Source organism: Prinia subflava, chromosome 12, assembly GCF_021018805.1.
Source record: "Prinia subflava isolate CZ2003 ecotype Zambia chromosome 12, Cam_Psub_1.2, whole genome shotgun sequence".
Taxonomy (NCBI): Eukaryota; Metazoa; Chordata; class Aves; order Passeriformes; family Cisticolidae; genus Prinia; species Prinia subflava.
Genome location: NC_086258.1, coordinates 3,473,426 through 3,486,799, shown reverse-complemented (window position 1 = coordinate 3,486,799; position 13,374 = coordinate 3,473,426). Strand labels below are relative to the sequence as shown.

The 13,374-nt window shown below is 48.0% G+C and overlaps 1 protein-coding gene across 1 annotated transcript in view; it reads right to left on the bottom strand.

Moving 5' to 3' along the window:
* Positions 1-5,957: 5,957 nt before the first annotated feature.
* PAPPA (pappalysin 1) overlaps positions 5,958-13,374 on the bottom strand; it is a 182,580-nt gene continuing 175,163 nt past the window's right edge. The window contains exon 22 of the mRNA XM_063409222.1: positions 5,958-12,967. Within this exon, the coding sequence (XP_063265292.1) occupies positions 12,860-12,967 (108 nt within the window). The 3' untranslated portion in view covers positions 5,958-12,859. The remainder of the gene's footprint in view (positions 12,968-13,374) is intronic.

The following is a 13,374-nucleotide window of genomic DNA, read 5'->3' as shown; positions in this document are numbered from 1 at the left end:
ATGACACCACCAGGGGTTAAAATCTGAATGCCCAGCACAGCTGCTGCCTCTTTACCATCCCTTTGCCCTTTGGGGGTGACTGGTAGCCTTGGATTTTGGTTGTGGGGATGAAGGAGTTGACTGATTTGTTGCAGTCAAATTAAGACTTCGCATTTGCCTGGTTGGAGCTGCAACAACACACAAAAAAACCCTTGGAATGCCAACGTGGTGGTGCCTGGCCAGTGCCCAGGCTGGTGTCAGACCAAGGTGCCCATTCCATGTGCCACCAGGACACAGTGTGCACACTTCAGGGGGGTGAAAAACCCCCAAATCTCTCTTTGGAGCCACTGATGCAGAGTGGCTGGGACTGATGGGCAGTTGTGAGTGCCACAATATGAGGAATATCTAAAGCCATTGGAGAATGTCCAAAGCAGGGGCACAAAGGTGGTGAAGAAGGGCAGAAGCCGTACAAGGAGAGGCTGAGATCACTTTGTTCAACCTAGAGATGAAGAGTCTGAGGGGATATCACATTTTGCAGCTTCCTCACAAGGGCCAATGGAGATGCAGGCACTGAGCTCTCCTCTCTGGTGACCAGTGACAGTTGCTGAAGGAATGGCATGAATATGGCCCAGGACAGGCTCAGGCTGCAGAGCAGGGAAAGGCTCTTCCCCCAGAGGTGCTGGCACTGCCCAGGCTCCCCAGGGAATGGGCACGGCCCCGAGGCTGCCACAGCTCCAGGAGCCTTTGGACAGCGCTGCCAGGGATGCCCAGGGTGGGGTTGGTGGGGTCTGTGCAGGGACAGGGGCTGGGCTCTGGTGCTTTTGGGTCCCTTCCCACTCAGGATAGTCCACGATTCTGTGACTCTGTGACCATCCCCTCCTGGCATCGGCAGAGCGGGCAGTGCCACCTCTGCCTGTAGGACAGGTCCCCTGGGACACAGGGCAGGGCACAGCACAGGCCAAGGCTGCCAGGACCAGCAGCAGCCCCAGGGAGCTTGGCTGGTCCGTCCTGTCCCTGCTGCTCACCGGGTGCAGCTCCAGGTGCTTTGAAGCTGACTTGTTTTCTCAAGGCTCTGGCCCACAGCTGTGCCGTTCCCCTACTTTATAAACACAGGGGTTTATTTTGTTTTTGTTTGCTTGGCTGGGGGATGATTCATTTCTCTTGGAAGCCCCGTGCAGCACACGGTGATGGGGAGCAGCTCTGTGGCCTCGCTGCAGGCAAGAGCCAGTGCTGGCCAGCCTGAGGGACAAATTGCCTGTGTTTTTGTAAGTGACTGGACTGGAGGTGTGACAGGGATAATGCTGCCCCTGGGATTCCTCTCCATTGTGAGTGTGGTGCTAGGTGTTAGGAACAGGAGATGCCAGCCAAAATACAAGGCAACCAGCTGGCTGGCTGCCCCTCAGTGTGTTTTTCTCCACTCTGACACTGTGAGCTCCCCCACAGTGGCGTTTTTTTGCACCTGGGATGCCCATCCCTCACAGAGCTCCAGGGAAAGGACAGAGCTGCAGCATGGGGAGGTTTTGTTGCAGATGATGATAGAAAGGAGACCTTCAGCTCTTGTAGCCCTGACTGAGAACATAACAGGAGCAGCACAGGGACGGGCTGGTTGTCCCCTGGATCCACACTGCAGCTGTGTCCATTGCAGAGGTTTAGTTTGCTTATTTTGGAAGGCTGCTGAGGAGCTTTGCTTTGCATTCGTGGTGAGACTGGCTGCTCAGGTGGGTACACGGACAGAGTGAGTTGTGTGTGAGCCTGTGTTAATATGTACAGAGCAGGTGGAAGAGTCTAGACTCTGGGCTGCAGAGTTTGATGGCCATTAACCTGTTGTGAAGCACACCTAGCTCCCAGATCAAAGCCAGGAGAGCCTCTGGGCCGTGATGCTACCTGGCACAGCGCACCCAAGCCAAACAAAACGGAGGAATTTGTTGAGGTTACACATCCTCCAGCACACAGCTGAAAGGAAGGGTCTGTATTTTCTCCCTGGAAACTTTGGAGAATGTAACCCTCTGGCTTTCAAGATAAACAGTTGTAGTCATAGCCCAGCAATGCTGGCAGATGGACCTGTGCCCTGTAGTGTACACACATACACACTCACAGACACACACACACACACACACACACAGACCCCTGCCACTCCTCTGACTCTCTCAGGGAAAATGGATCCTAGCTCCAAAGCAAATTGCTGCTGCCCCAGGAGCTGGTTCCTTTTGCCAGCCAATGCCCTGACTTTGCTGTGCCTGGGCTTTGGCAGACCAGAGGTGATGCTGTCCTGGGTGGGAGAGCACAAGGGGTGGATGAAACATGAGAAGCAAGTGAGGAGAGGGACAAAAAGATGCCTTCCTCCATGCTTAATAGATAAACTACCCACATCCCTTTCAAAAGCTGAGATTATTTCCCTAATGACATTGCTGGGAAGGGTAACTTGGCTTCAGTGCTCCTGGATGGAGTGATCAGGTTTAGGGTGAGTTAAAGGTCAAAAGGAGAAACCTTCTCCATGTGTCTTTGCAGTGAGTGTATGTGCAGGTAACAGCACTGATAGAGCAGCCGTGGGTGCCTCCTGCACAGCCCGGCCCTATTTCCCCCATCCATGCACCCCAACACCCCATAAACTCCAGCTCAGCATGGGGAGAGGATTTCCCTGCAGAGAAATCTTTAACAAGCATTCGCTGCCACTTCCAGCATCCTCTGAGAGTCCCACCAGACACATGCCCTTCTTGAGGGCACCCCAAATCTGCCACTTGCCTGGCAGCTCAGAGCTGGTGACAGCTGCAGGTCCCCTCCCAGGGCTGTGTGGGGCTGTTCCCTCCGGAGGAGCCTGAACAATTCCCATTGTCCCCACGGCCATTGTTCCCCCCGCCCTGGTCCCGGCTGCAGCTGGCACGGCACACAGAGGGGCCGATTGTTTGGGTTTCTGTGCTGCTGAGGGCACACCACCACTCCGGGACAGCTTCTTCCCACGGCAGAGGCCTCTGGAGTCAAGTGCTGCATTTGCTCCTTTATTTATTTATTTGGTTTCTTCTTTTCTTTTTCTTTTCTTTTCTTTTCTTTTCTTTTCTTTTCTTTTCTTTTCTTTTCTTTTCTTTTCTTTTCTTTTCTTTTCTTTTCTTTTCTTTTCTTTCCTTTCCTTTCCTTTCCTTTCCTTTCCTTTCCTTTCCTTTCCTTTCCTTTCCTTTCCTTTCCTTTCCTTTCCTTTCCTTTTCCTTTCCTTTCCTTTCCTTTCCTTTCCTTTCCTTTCCTTTCCTTTCCTTTCCTTTCCTTTCCTTTCCTTTCCTTTCCTTTCCTTTCCTTTCCTTTCCTTTCCTTTCCTTTCCTTTCCTTTCCTTTCCTTTCCTTTCCTTTCCTTTCCTTTCCTTTCCTTTCCTTTCCTTTCCTTTCCTTTCCTTTCCTTTCCTTTCCTTTCCTTTCCTTTCCTCGAATCTCCTCTCCTAGAATCTCCTAGAATCTCCTCTCCTCATTTTCTTTCCTTCTCATTTTCTTTTCTTTTTTACTTCTAAAATTTTCCCTGGTTGGATGGGACTCTGCTGAGGGAAGAATCCAGAGGAGTGCCAGTGGCTGTCCTCACCATCCCGGCGGGTTCCTGGGGGGACAAAGCCTTGCAGTGCCAGTAAAGCTTGGCATGACAGTGCCCTGTGGTGCCACAGATGACTCAGTAGCCTGCAAACTCACACCTTGTTCCCTGGGAGGATGTAAACCACAATTTGTACCTGCTGGGCCAGGGGCAGGATTAGCTGTCCAGAAGCTGAATATCCTGGTGTGAACTGATGTTTGCACTGTGGGACATGAAGGAAGAGGTTTCTGTTTTATTTTCCTAAGCACACATGGCCTGACTGCCTCCCTGAGTGTTGGTGGTGACGATGTTAAACCAGGTCCGTGGCTCACAGTGCCACCATGGCCAGGTGACATTCCCTGGGCAGCTCTGGCCTTGCCAGTGCCCCTCACAGCACTGGGCTGGGGGCACAAAAATCTGCCAACAGACTCCTGATCCTGGGCACCACGAGCTGCCAGGGCTTCAAGGATTGGTTTGAACCACTACAGTGTGCTTCAGCTTTGGCATTTCCTACTGTGCTACGAGGGTTGGGAGGATTTAAGTGCTTGGGTGGAAAGTTTGAGCATTGCAGTAGCAATAAAGCGTTCAAAAAAAAAAGAATTCTCTTTTCCTTCCCTGCACCTGCCCACTGTCCCATCTCTCCAAGCCTCTTTAGCAGACACTGTGGCATGGAGCCTTATGGAAGCACAGCACCACCAGGGCTTGGGAAAACCCATGTTATAAGGGTGATGTTTGGAAAAGAACAGGTCTGTGTTACAAGGTGAGTGCCCAAAGACAGAGGGGGGTTTTGACATTCAGCCAGAAACATCCCCCTATCTCAACTCTTTCATCAAAAATTCCAGTGGACTTGAAGCACAAATTAGTTAATTGCTGTGGGCTGGATGAGGATAGAGGGGAGCAGCAGTGATCATAGTTATGGGGCTTTTAGGTTTTTTTTAAAAAAAAATATGACTGGGGAAGTGATTCATAAGTTAAAAAAACTGGCAGATAACATCTTAAAATCAGCGCAAGGAGGGTGGCTACAAGGGATGATGTCGCTCTTTGGATTAGTTCTTCATTCATCATAAGTAAAATGATCAAAAATTGTGAATAACCTTTTATCTGGAAAAAAAAAAAAAAAAAGGAAGTTGTTTTTAACCACTAACAATCCTCCCCAAGCCTGAGAGAAGTCAGCCAAAAGATTGTCAAGACCTTTAAAACTATTTTGACACAGTATTGCCTCACTTGTACTTTTAAAAAATGAAGACCCTGGCCCTTTGGCTGCATTTTATTGGAGAACTTAGGCCAGTTGTTGACTTATGATGTAGGCAGCTGTTATTCCAATTCAGGGCAGAGGGAAAAATCTGGGGCCATCACAGTGTTCTGGTAGTTAATGAGCAGCAAAAAGCAGAATTCTGGCCTCAGAACCACTCACATTCTTCTCCTTCCAGGTGTGTGTGCCTTAGAAACTGAAAAACTAAGGTGGAATGAACAAATCCAGGAAAAGGTAGTGCTGGGCCAGAAAGGGTTTGCTGGGCTTGTGTGTCTACATGTGTGCATGGGCACACATCTGCCAGCCTGGACAATCATTTGATTTCCAGATGTCCTTGTTTACATGAAAAGGAGTTTTTTTGTCATACTTGTGAGTAGTTTTCTTTATATTCCAGTCCTCCTGTGGAAGTTTTTAAAGCCTTTGTGTCTTTTTGACATGATTTTTTTTCTGCTGCTAACAGCTTCATTTTCCCATTACAGGATGATCTTTAGGGTCCCTTCCAACCCAAGCCATTCTGTGATTGTGTGATCACCACAGTCACCAATGCCATGCCTGCCTGAGGAGCTGTGACTTTGAGCCGGGAGAGGATTGTGCCATATGAATTCAGAGCAATTTCCTCAGCTTTCTTTAGTGATTGATCTCCAGACAAGACACGTAGCCTGGACATGGAAACTGTTGTTCTGACTGTGCATTCCCATTGATCCTGGGGCAGCCGTGCACGGGCAGGAGGAGCGGAGCTGAGCAGAGCCCAGCAGGAGCGAGCTGCCCGCTGTTCCCTGCCTTCATGGCTGCTCCCATCCTCAGGTCTTTATTAATCCCTAATAGTTAGCTCAACACACTGCCAATTGATTTGTGCATTGCTATAGACACAACCCCTTTAATGCCTCGTTCCTGGGCCTTTTTATCTACTGCATGTGCTATTGATAGGTCTGTGTGTGACGCACTTATACTCCATTAATAATGCATTGACCAAAGACAAGAATGGTATAGAAAACACAATGCATCCTTGCTCATAAGATTTCTGTCTCTCCCTGTTCAATATGTTGCAGTGGTTTCTCACAGGTAAAATGCTTTTTTTTTAACCGACTTATTTATGCCAGAGTAAAAAAGAAAATGTTCTCATCCCTCAATATATTGCTCTCAATATACACAAATTTTTGGTGCACACCTCACAAGGCCTTGGTCTGCAACCCTAGCTCTCTCAGACCACTGGAGACTGACTTATCTTTATCTGTTTTCTCCTGTGTCCAAAGGCTCTGTACATCATGATGTTCAGCTCCCAGGCTGCACATAGTTTGGTTTCAGCCTTGCTTCCCTCTTAGGTAATACCCCTGAGCCAAGGCAGGCTCCCACTGGGACTGGTTTTCTGGATGAACATGTTCTGCATGTGATGAAGAAGGTAAGCAGAATATGGACAACTTGATTTTCAAGGTCCTCAACCCAAAAACTCCACCAGCCTGCCTGGAGAGAAATGGGACCTGACCCCCCTTGGCAGAGCCAAATCCATTGGAGGCAGAATGGGCTCCCCAGGGCCCTGGCCAGTGCTGCCTCCCTCCTCCCACTGCAGCCTTCTGGCAAAACTCAAGCCCCCTGCCCCAACAGCAGAGCTGGAGCAGAGGGGCAGGATGCTGTGCAGCTGTGCAGCCAGATGTGGGACCCCACAGCCACACACTGACCACGCTGGGACCCCCGTGGGCATCGCTCGTGACCGGCTCGACCGAAAGCAAAGGAGACGTGGCAAGAGGGAGGGGTCCAGTTCAGAACTCTTTAATACAAGCTTATATTGTTTGTGTTTCTGATTCTCTGTTCTCCCAATATCTGGGGACATTAACCCTCATATGTGTGTGAGCATGTGTATGAAGATATATACAAAATCACACAGTTAAATATTTAAGCATACAAGGTATTATATATTTATATAATATAGAACTTTAGGGTATAGGAATCAACAATGGCAAAATATTTCTGATGAATCTGACATAACTTTTTTTTTTTTTTTTTTTTTTTGAGTGAAACATGACCTGTTTTTGAAAGACCAGAGGAAGTTGTTGCTTATTCAAAGAAAGAGAAAAAGCTGTATAAAGAAATTCTGTGAAAATGATTTAAAAAACATCATGAACCAAAAAAAGGACAACTGTTAAAAACTGTATTGAAAAAAAAAATAAATTAGATGAACAATTGTGTAAATATAAATTAAAAAAGATGACAATCTTAATAAATAAGCTTTACTATTTACATCTTTATATATTGCTTGGAGACTTAAATTAGATCCGTTAAAAACAAACGAACGCAAAATAAAACCCAAAATTGGAGCAGCAAACGTACAGGCGTGAGGTACAGAATTAAGGGTTGAACTGTATTTTGCTTGTTTCTTTTTTTTTTTTTTTTCTTTTCTCTTTTATACAGTAGACCAGTAGAATTCTTGTGAAAATAGATCCTCAGCACTTCATTGGAGTATTGGTTGACATGGCTTCCAAAAGGTGCCAAGAAAGATTCCATAATAATAATAATAATAACCATAATAATCATAATAATTATAATAAAAAGATACAATATGATACATAAATATGGAAGAGCAGTTGGTAATATGAATACATTTTTCTCTAGACGAGATCACAGTTTTATTTGTAAATATTACACTGATATATATATAATATTACACATATAATATTATATATATATCATATATATATTTATATATATATTTATATATATAGTACGGCTCAATCCTGCTCCCAGTGAAGTCAGCAACAACAAAAACCTGTGTTGACTTGATGGGAGCAAAATTCAGCCTCTCATCTGCAGACAGGTACGTAATTACAGAGGCCGTACAATGCAAACTCCACAATGGTTCCAATTCCCTCTTGAATTGCTGGTGAAATGTTTCATTTAAAGCCCTGGTTCTTTGCACTCAGAAGATGGAAACTGGTGGTTGAATGTGGCCTCACCAAAAGAAGGAAAAACCAAAAGACTAAAAACTAAGCCAGAATGGGAACCAAAGACAACTTGGACTCGTTAGCTCCGCATCTCGACCCAACAGGACTAAAACCACCAACAAGTAGCACCAAGACTCCTCATCGAACACCTGAAGCCAACCCAAGCTCTCGAGTGTGGCCTCAGAGGAAGTGATTCTCATTCTTAATGAATCTTGGATGTGTAAATCCGGTGTAAAGGGGAAAACTCAGTTTGCCAAACGAAGACAGAAACAAAACATTAAGCCTCACTTCGCTCCTGCTAAAAGGAACGGGGGGGGTTGAGCCCCCCAGGTGGCAGGAACAGCCCAACACCAAATCCCTATTGCCCAAATTGACCGTAGCTCCAAGGAAATACCTCTTGGGCCACCTGGACCTGCTCCTGCTGGTGTTGTGCTCATGCTCCCTCTGAACTCAGTGGTCAAGGTCCTCCAGGGAAATGGGACTGTTCTTGGGGCTTGAGTATGCCCAGTATGCCCATAAAAGGTCACCTGGAGGCAGGAGTGCTGCTGCACCCTCAGCAGGGAGATGGCCCTCCCCAGAGGATGGGATAACATGGAAAAAACATAAAACAGATCCACTCAGCTGCACCACTGAGACCAAAAGGGGGCCCACAACCATAAAAATATCCAGAGATATCTAGAGATATCTAGAGCTGGGCATGTGGTCCTCTCCCAGTGATATGAACATGCCTATCAGAGCTCACTGGGCCCTCCAGGGATTGGGCAGGGGAGGACAAGATGCTGCCGAAAGGCTGGGAATTTCCATGGCATCCAAAATAGTTCAAAGGCCAGACTTCCAGCTCTGAAACCCTTCTGGGCATCCCAGCCTTGGCTGACTTCACCCCATGCCCTCCTGTCTTGTAGCTCAGCCTCAGATGGGCTGGAGTGTGGGAAGGGGGTGGTCAGCACCCTGCTTCCCCAAAATGGGAATCACCTGTCTGCTCAGGTAGCAGCTTTCTCCTTCCCCCTTCACTCCCAGTCTCTCGCAGCTCTCGGGGATTCAGACTGTGCAGTGCTTCTGAGTGCAGTAATTAGAGCACAGTGAAATACTGGTTAAATGCGTATGTACAGTTGGATAACGTAAAAATAAGCACAAATACACACTTAAAAAAATAATCTGGAAAAAGAAAATATAACTAACTCCACCCCCTCCCTCCCCCCACAAACAACAATATACCAGGGGATAACCCCTTAGCCTTAGTTCCTGGACTTATCACAACACACAAGGAAAACAAAACCAGACAATGTTATAAAACCTCACGGTACTTCTAGGGAAATCTACACTTAGTATCTAGCTTTCTACTCAGCTGGCAGATTAGGTGTTTTCCTTTCAAACACACAAAAATAGGCTTTGCTCTGCTTGGATTTGGATTATGCGGGTTTTCTACTCTTTTTCTTTTCTCCATTTTTATGTGTTTTTGTTGTTTTCTTTTTTTTCTCTCCTATTCCTCTCTGTAAAGCCTCACATGTTATTTGTTTTTTTCCCCACTTGAATCGCTTGCAGCAAGAAACTTTTGTTGACTATGGGGCTTTCTTTTTTTCTCTCAGTTTCTTTTTCCTTTTTTTTTTCCTTTTTTTTTTCTTTTCTTTTTTTTTAATTAGACACAGGTAAAACCTAGAACAAACCGACAGTTACAACCAAGTGAAACTGAAACTGGAAGGGAGGTAGCTGGAACCCGATTCCAAGAATCCTCTGGTGCCATCCTCCTTTCTCAGCCTGGGGGGGACAGCAGAAGATGCAAGAAAAGCAGGAGGACACCAGCTCAGCCTGTCTGCTAGAGGGTGGGGAGGAGAGGGGTAGCAGCTGATTGGAGTTTCCCACCCCACCGTGCACCATCCACCACTTTCTGCTCCAGCTTTCCCTCCTGCTGGCCATGGACATCCCCCACAGCCTGCTGGCCCCACATAAGGTGCAGCCCTGGCTCACCATCTGTGACAGAGAAGATCTTGGCACTGATGTGAACTGGACTTTATGAGCAGCTAAATTTCACCAGCGTGAACACCCTCGTCCCCTGAACTTCTGGTTTGATGCCTGCTGGCTCAGTGGGTGGAGGGGGGGTTGAGGTCCCTCTCACCTTCCACCCACCCTCACCTTCCACCACAGTCAGGGAGGGTCTTTCCTAGGACTCCACTGGGCATTTCAGGCCCATACAGTGGGAGATGATGTGAGGATCCAGCTGGCCTTGCCCGAGGTTGGGAGCACAGGGGACATGATCTGAGCCTGTGTCCCTTCCCCACAGCTCCCTACTCAGCATCTCTCTGGTACAGCACCTGAAAATTCAGAGGGGATTTGCCCCAGTGGAAAAAAAAAATTCCCAAACCATTGGATTTAACATGACTCGGAGCAGAACCTTCTTCCACTCCTGATCCTGTCAGCCCTACTGGAGGAGATGGACAGTACCAACATAGTAATTAAAAAAAGAAAAAAATCAAATAGCAGCATGGAAAGTCTGCCGGTGGGAAAGGGAGTTGGGGCACACCAGGACTGCAGGAGGAAAGCTGAGGACTGAGGCTGTGCTGGTGAGAAGCCACTGTCTCCCTTGAGCTGAGCTCTCCAGCTCAGCAAACAGGGGCTGGCCCTGGCTGGCCAGAGGGGCTCAGCTGGCCTTGAGCTCCTGTGAGCCCACAGCAGCAAGAGTCAATAATGTCTGTACAGACCTTCTCTCCTGGGCACTGTCCAAGTGGGAAAATCAGATGGGAAATCTCCTCCATGCTGAGCTCTGCACTGGGAAGGGCATTTCCAGGATGCACTCAGGAGATGAACTGAGGCTCCCCACTGGGATGGAACCCAGGTGGGATGGAGAGGGGGGAATCATGCCAAGATGCCTCAGGCATTGAGGACACGAAGCATTGTCAGTCTGAAAGTCTTTTGAGGTTGTGAGCTGTTCTGATGAGCCAGGTGGCACATGAACAAACTGCAACAAAACAGGGGAGGGCAAAGGGACCAGAAGGAAGCAGCAACTTTTGCACAGTTATTTACTTCCCATATTAGTTAGAAGGTAAGGGCAAAAGTGGAAGCTTATGGCACTGCACTCTAAGCTGGGGGATGTTCAGTCTAACTCCATGGCAGGAACCCTGATTCCACTGCACCTCCCTTTCCAGAACACCCCTGCACAGAGGGGGCAGAGCCATCCACACAGCTCCCATGGCCAGGCCTTCTCTAGGAATAGCTGGAGCTTCACAACAGAGAGCTCCCTGCCTTCTTAATGACAATCAGCTCTCCAGGCCTCTACTTTAGCTCTTGAGATTCTTCTCTGGTTCACTCTAACAGAAACAACCCTAACTGTGGGTAACAAGAACCTGGCTCCTTGCACCTATAATTCTATAATTTTTCCATTTCTAGTTCTCCACATCATTTTTACATCCATCTCCATGAGGTAAATGACCCCTCCCCTTACCCTTCTGCCTTGCTCCAGTGCCTAAAGGGGGAGATAGAAAAAAATCTTTTTCTCTTTACCCAGTAGACTGTGCAAGTCACAACAGTCCCAAGGAACAGACAAACGTAACACTGGGAAGGATGCTCTTTTGGATGTGTGTTCTTCCTAGCAGGAGCTTGGGGCAGCAGACCATGCCCAAGCCACACTGGAAAGATCCCTGGGATTTCCCTGGGATGGGCTGTAGCAGCAGCAGCATTGGATGCCCTGGGTATCTCAGTGACTCAATGTAATGAACCTTGTGAGGAAAGGAATCACCGAGGGTCTGGCACATGTTCCCCTCTGGCTGAAGCAGGAGGATGACAGGGAAGTGTGAGGTCTGCTGCAGCTAATGCCCTTTTTTCTGGAAGATTACAAACACCTAGGCTCCTGGTCTGTCCCAAGAGTCTGACCCACTGACCTGGCAGCTTAATACTGACAAATATGGCCAAAATTCTAATACTGTCTCTTACGGGCCTTTCCTCATGGCAGGTGTTTCCTCCTCCTTTTCCCCCCTCCTGAGAAAACAGGAGCACGAAGCAGTTGTCAGAATCAGATCACCCTAAGAGGGGGGTGGAGGAAGCCTAGAGAAGCACTTGGCAGGGTGGAGACCAGAAAGCAGATCCCTTTGGCTGGCTGGTGTCCTGTTTTCTTGCCCCAATGCTGAGGAAGAGACCAGAGGGTTTGAAAGGCAGGTTGTAGGTAAGCTTTAAGGCAGACTGTTTGGTTGCATGGGGTTGTTTTTCACCCTGTCCTGACACAGTAAGGAAACTATTTGTATGGGACATAGCAGCAGGAGTAGCAGCAGCAGACATGCTCAAATGACAAGTGCGGGCGCGAGTTCCCCTCTCTGTGCTCCTCAGAAGCAATCCTCCTTGTTCCTCCATGCCAGCCCTTGGACTCCCCACTCCCTCACTCCACCATGGGACCAGCTCCACACAGAAACGTCCCAGAAGCCCTGCAGGCTACAAGGGAGCTTTTTGTTGGCTCTTAGAGGGCAGGGGGAGAAGGAGGAGCTGTACAGAAAGGCCACTGCAGTCTGCTGAGCTGCCTGGCTGGAAGCAGCATTCCTGTGAGGAGCAGATGCATCCCCCATCTCGAGCTGGCTGGGTGCCTGGCAAGTCACTTTCCAAGAGGCCCAGCCCTGTGGAGATCCCACCCCAACCACAGCGCCCCGAGCATGCGATACCTTGGCATTCAGCATCAGAAAAGGCTCAGCTTGGAGTCCTCCAAGAGCTCAGCCTCTTCCACGAACGGTCTGAGTTGTGAGTGCTGGGGAGGGGAAAGTGTTTTTGCGTTGATCATAATCTCTCACTCTTTCTCGCTCTCTTTCTCTACTTATTTCTATAAATATGTGTACATAAATAGTTTGTTTCTCGCCTTGAATCTAGATATGAACTGTTCAAATTAGGTGGGCATAACATGCTGTTTTGATACATGAAAGTCGCCTTGACTTGACTCTTGGTTGGTTTTTTTCTCATCATCACTATTTAAGATATAATTAATACATAAACCCCTACTTTGAGTTCTCCTTGGACAAAAATTAAAGGCAGACTGGTTGAATTCTAAGGGTCCCTGGTGCAGAAATGCCATCCAGTTGAGCAGCTAAATGTTAAAAACGATACCAAAAGGGATGTGGTGTCTCTCCTAGCCTGCCTTGAGCAGTGTGGTCCTCCTTTCCACGTCACCTGGCTTTACCCAAGACTGAAGCCACGGAGGTCTTTCTGGTTGTGCTCTTGGGCGTTGGGGTCCCGGCAAGCACACTCTCCTTGTAGGTCACAGGACATAGGAAACGGTGTCACCTGGGAAAGAAGCCAAAAACACAAAGGCATGAAGGAAGGAACACACCTACAGCAGTGTGGAGAACAAAAAAGATCTCTGGGGTGAAATCTCCAGAGATCAGCTGCAGTCTTCACCATGTTATTTTTTACGAGGATTTATGTTAGTGCTGAGCTGGTGCTGCACTGAGGTTCCTAAGGGCCTGTGGCTTGGGTGCTGCTGCTTTATTTAAGTCCATTTGTGCACTTAACTATGAATGTTCTTGGGTTCCATTCCTCAGGAGCAGAACCAAGCACTGTCTCACAGATCAGTGATGTTGGAGCCCAGCAGAGACTTCTCTGAACACCTCTTGTGTTTGAGGTCAGGAGATGCAGCTAACGGGCACTGAGGCACAGCAGAGGAATGCGGTGGGAGACTGCTGCATTCACCA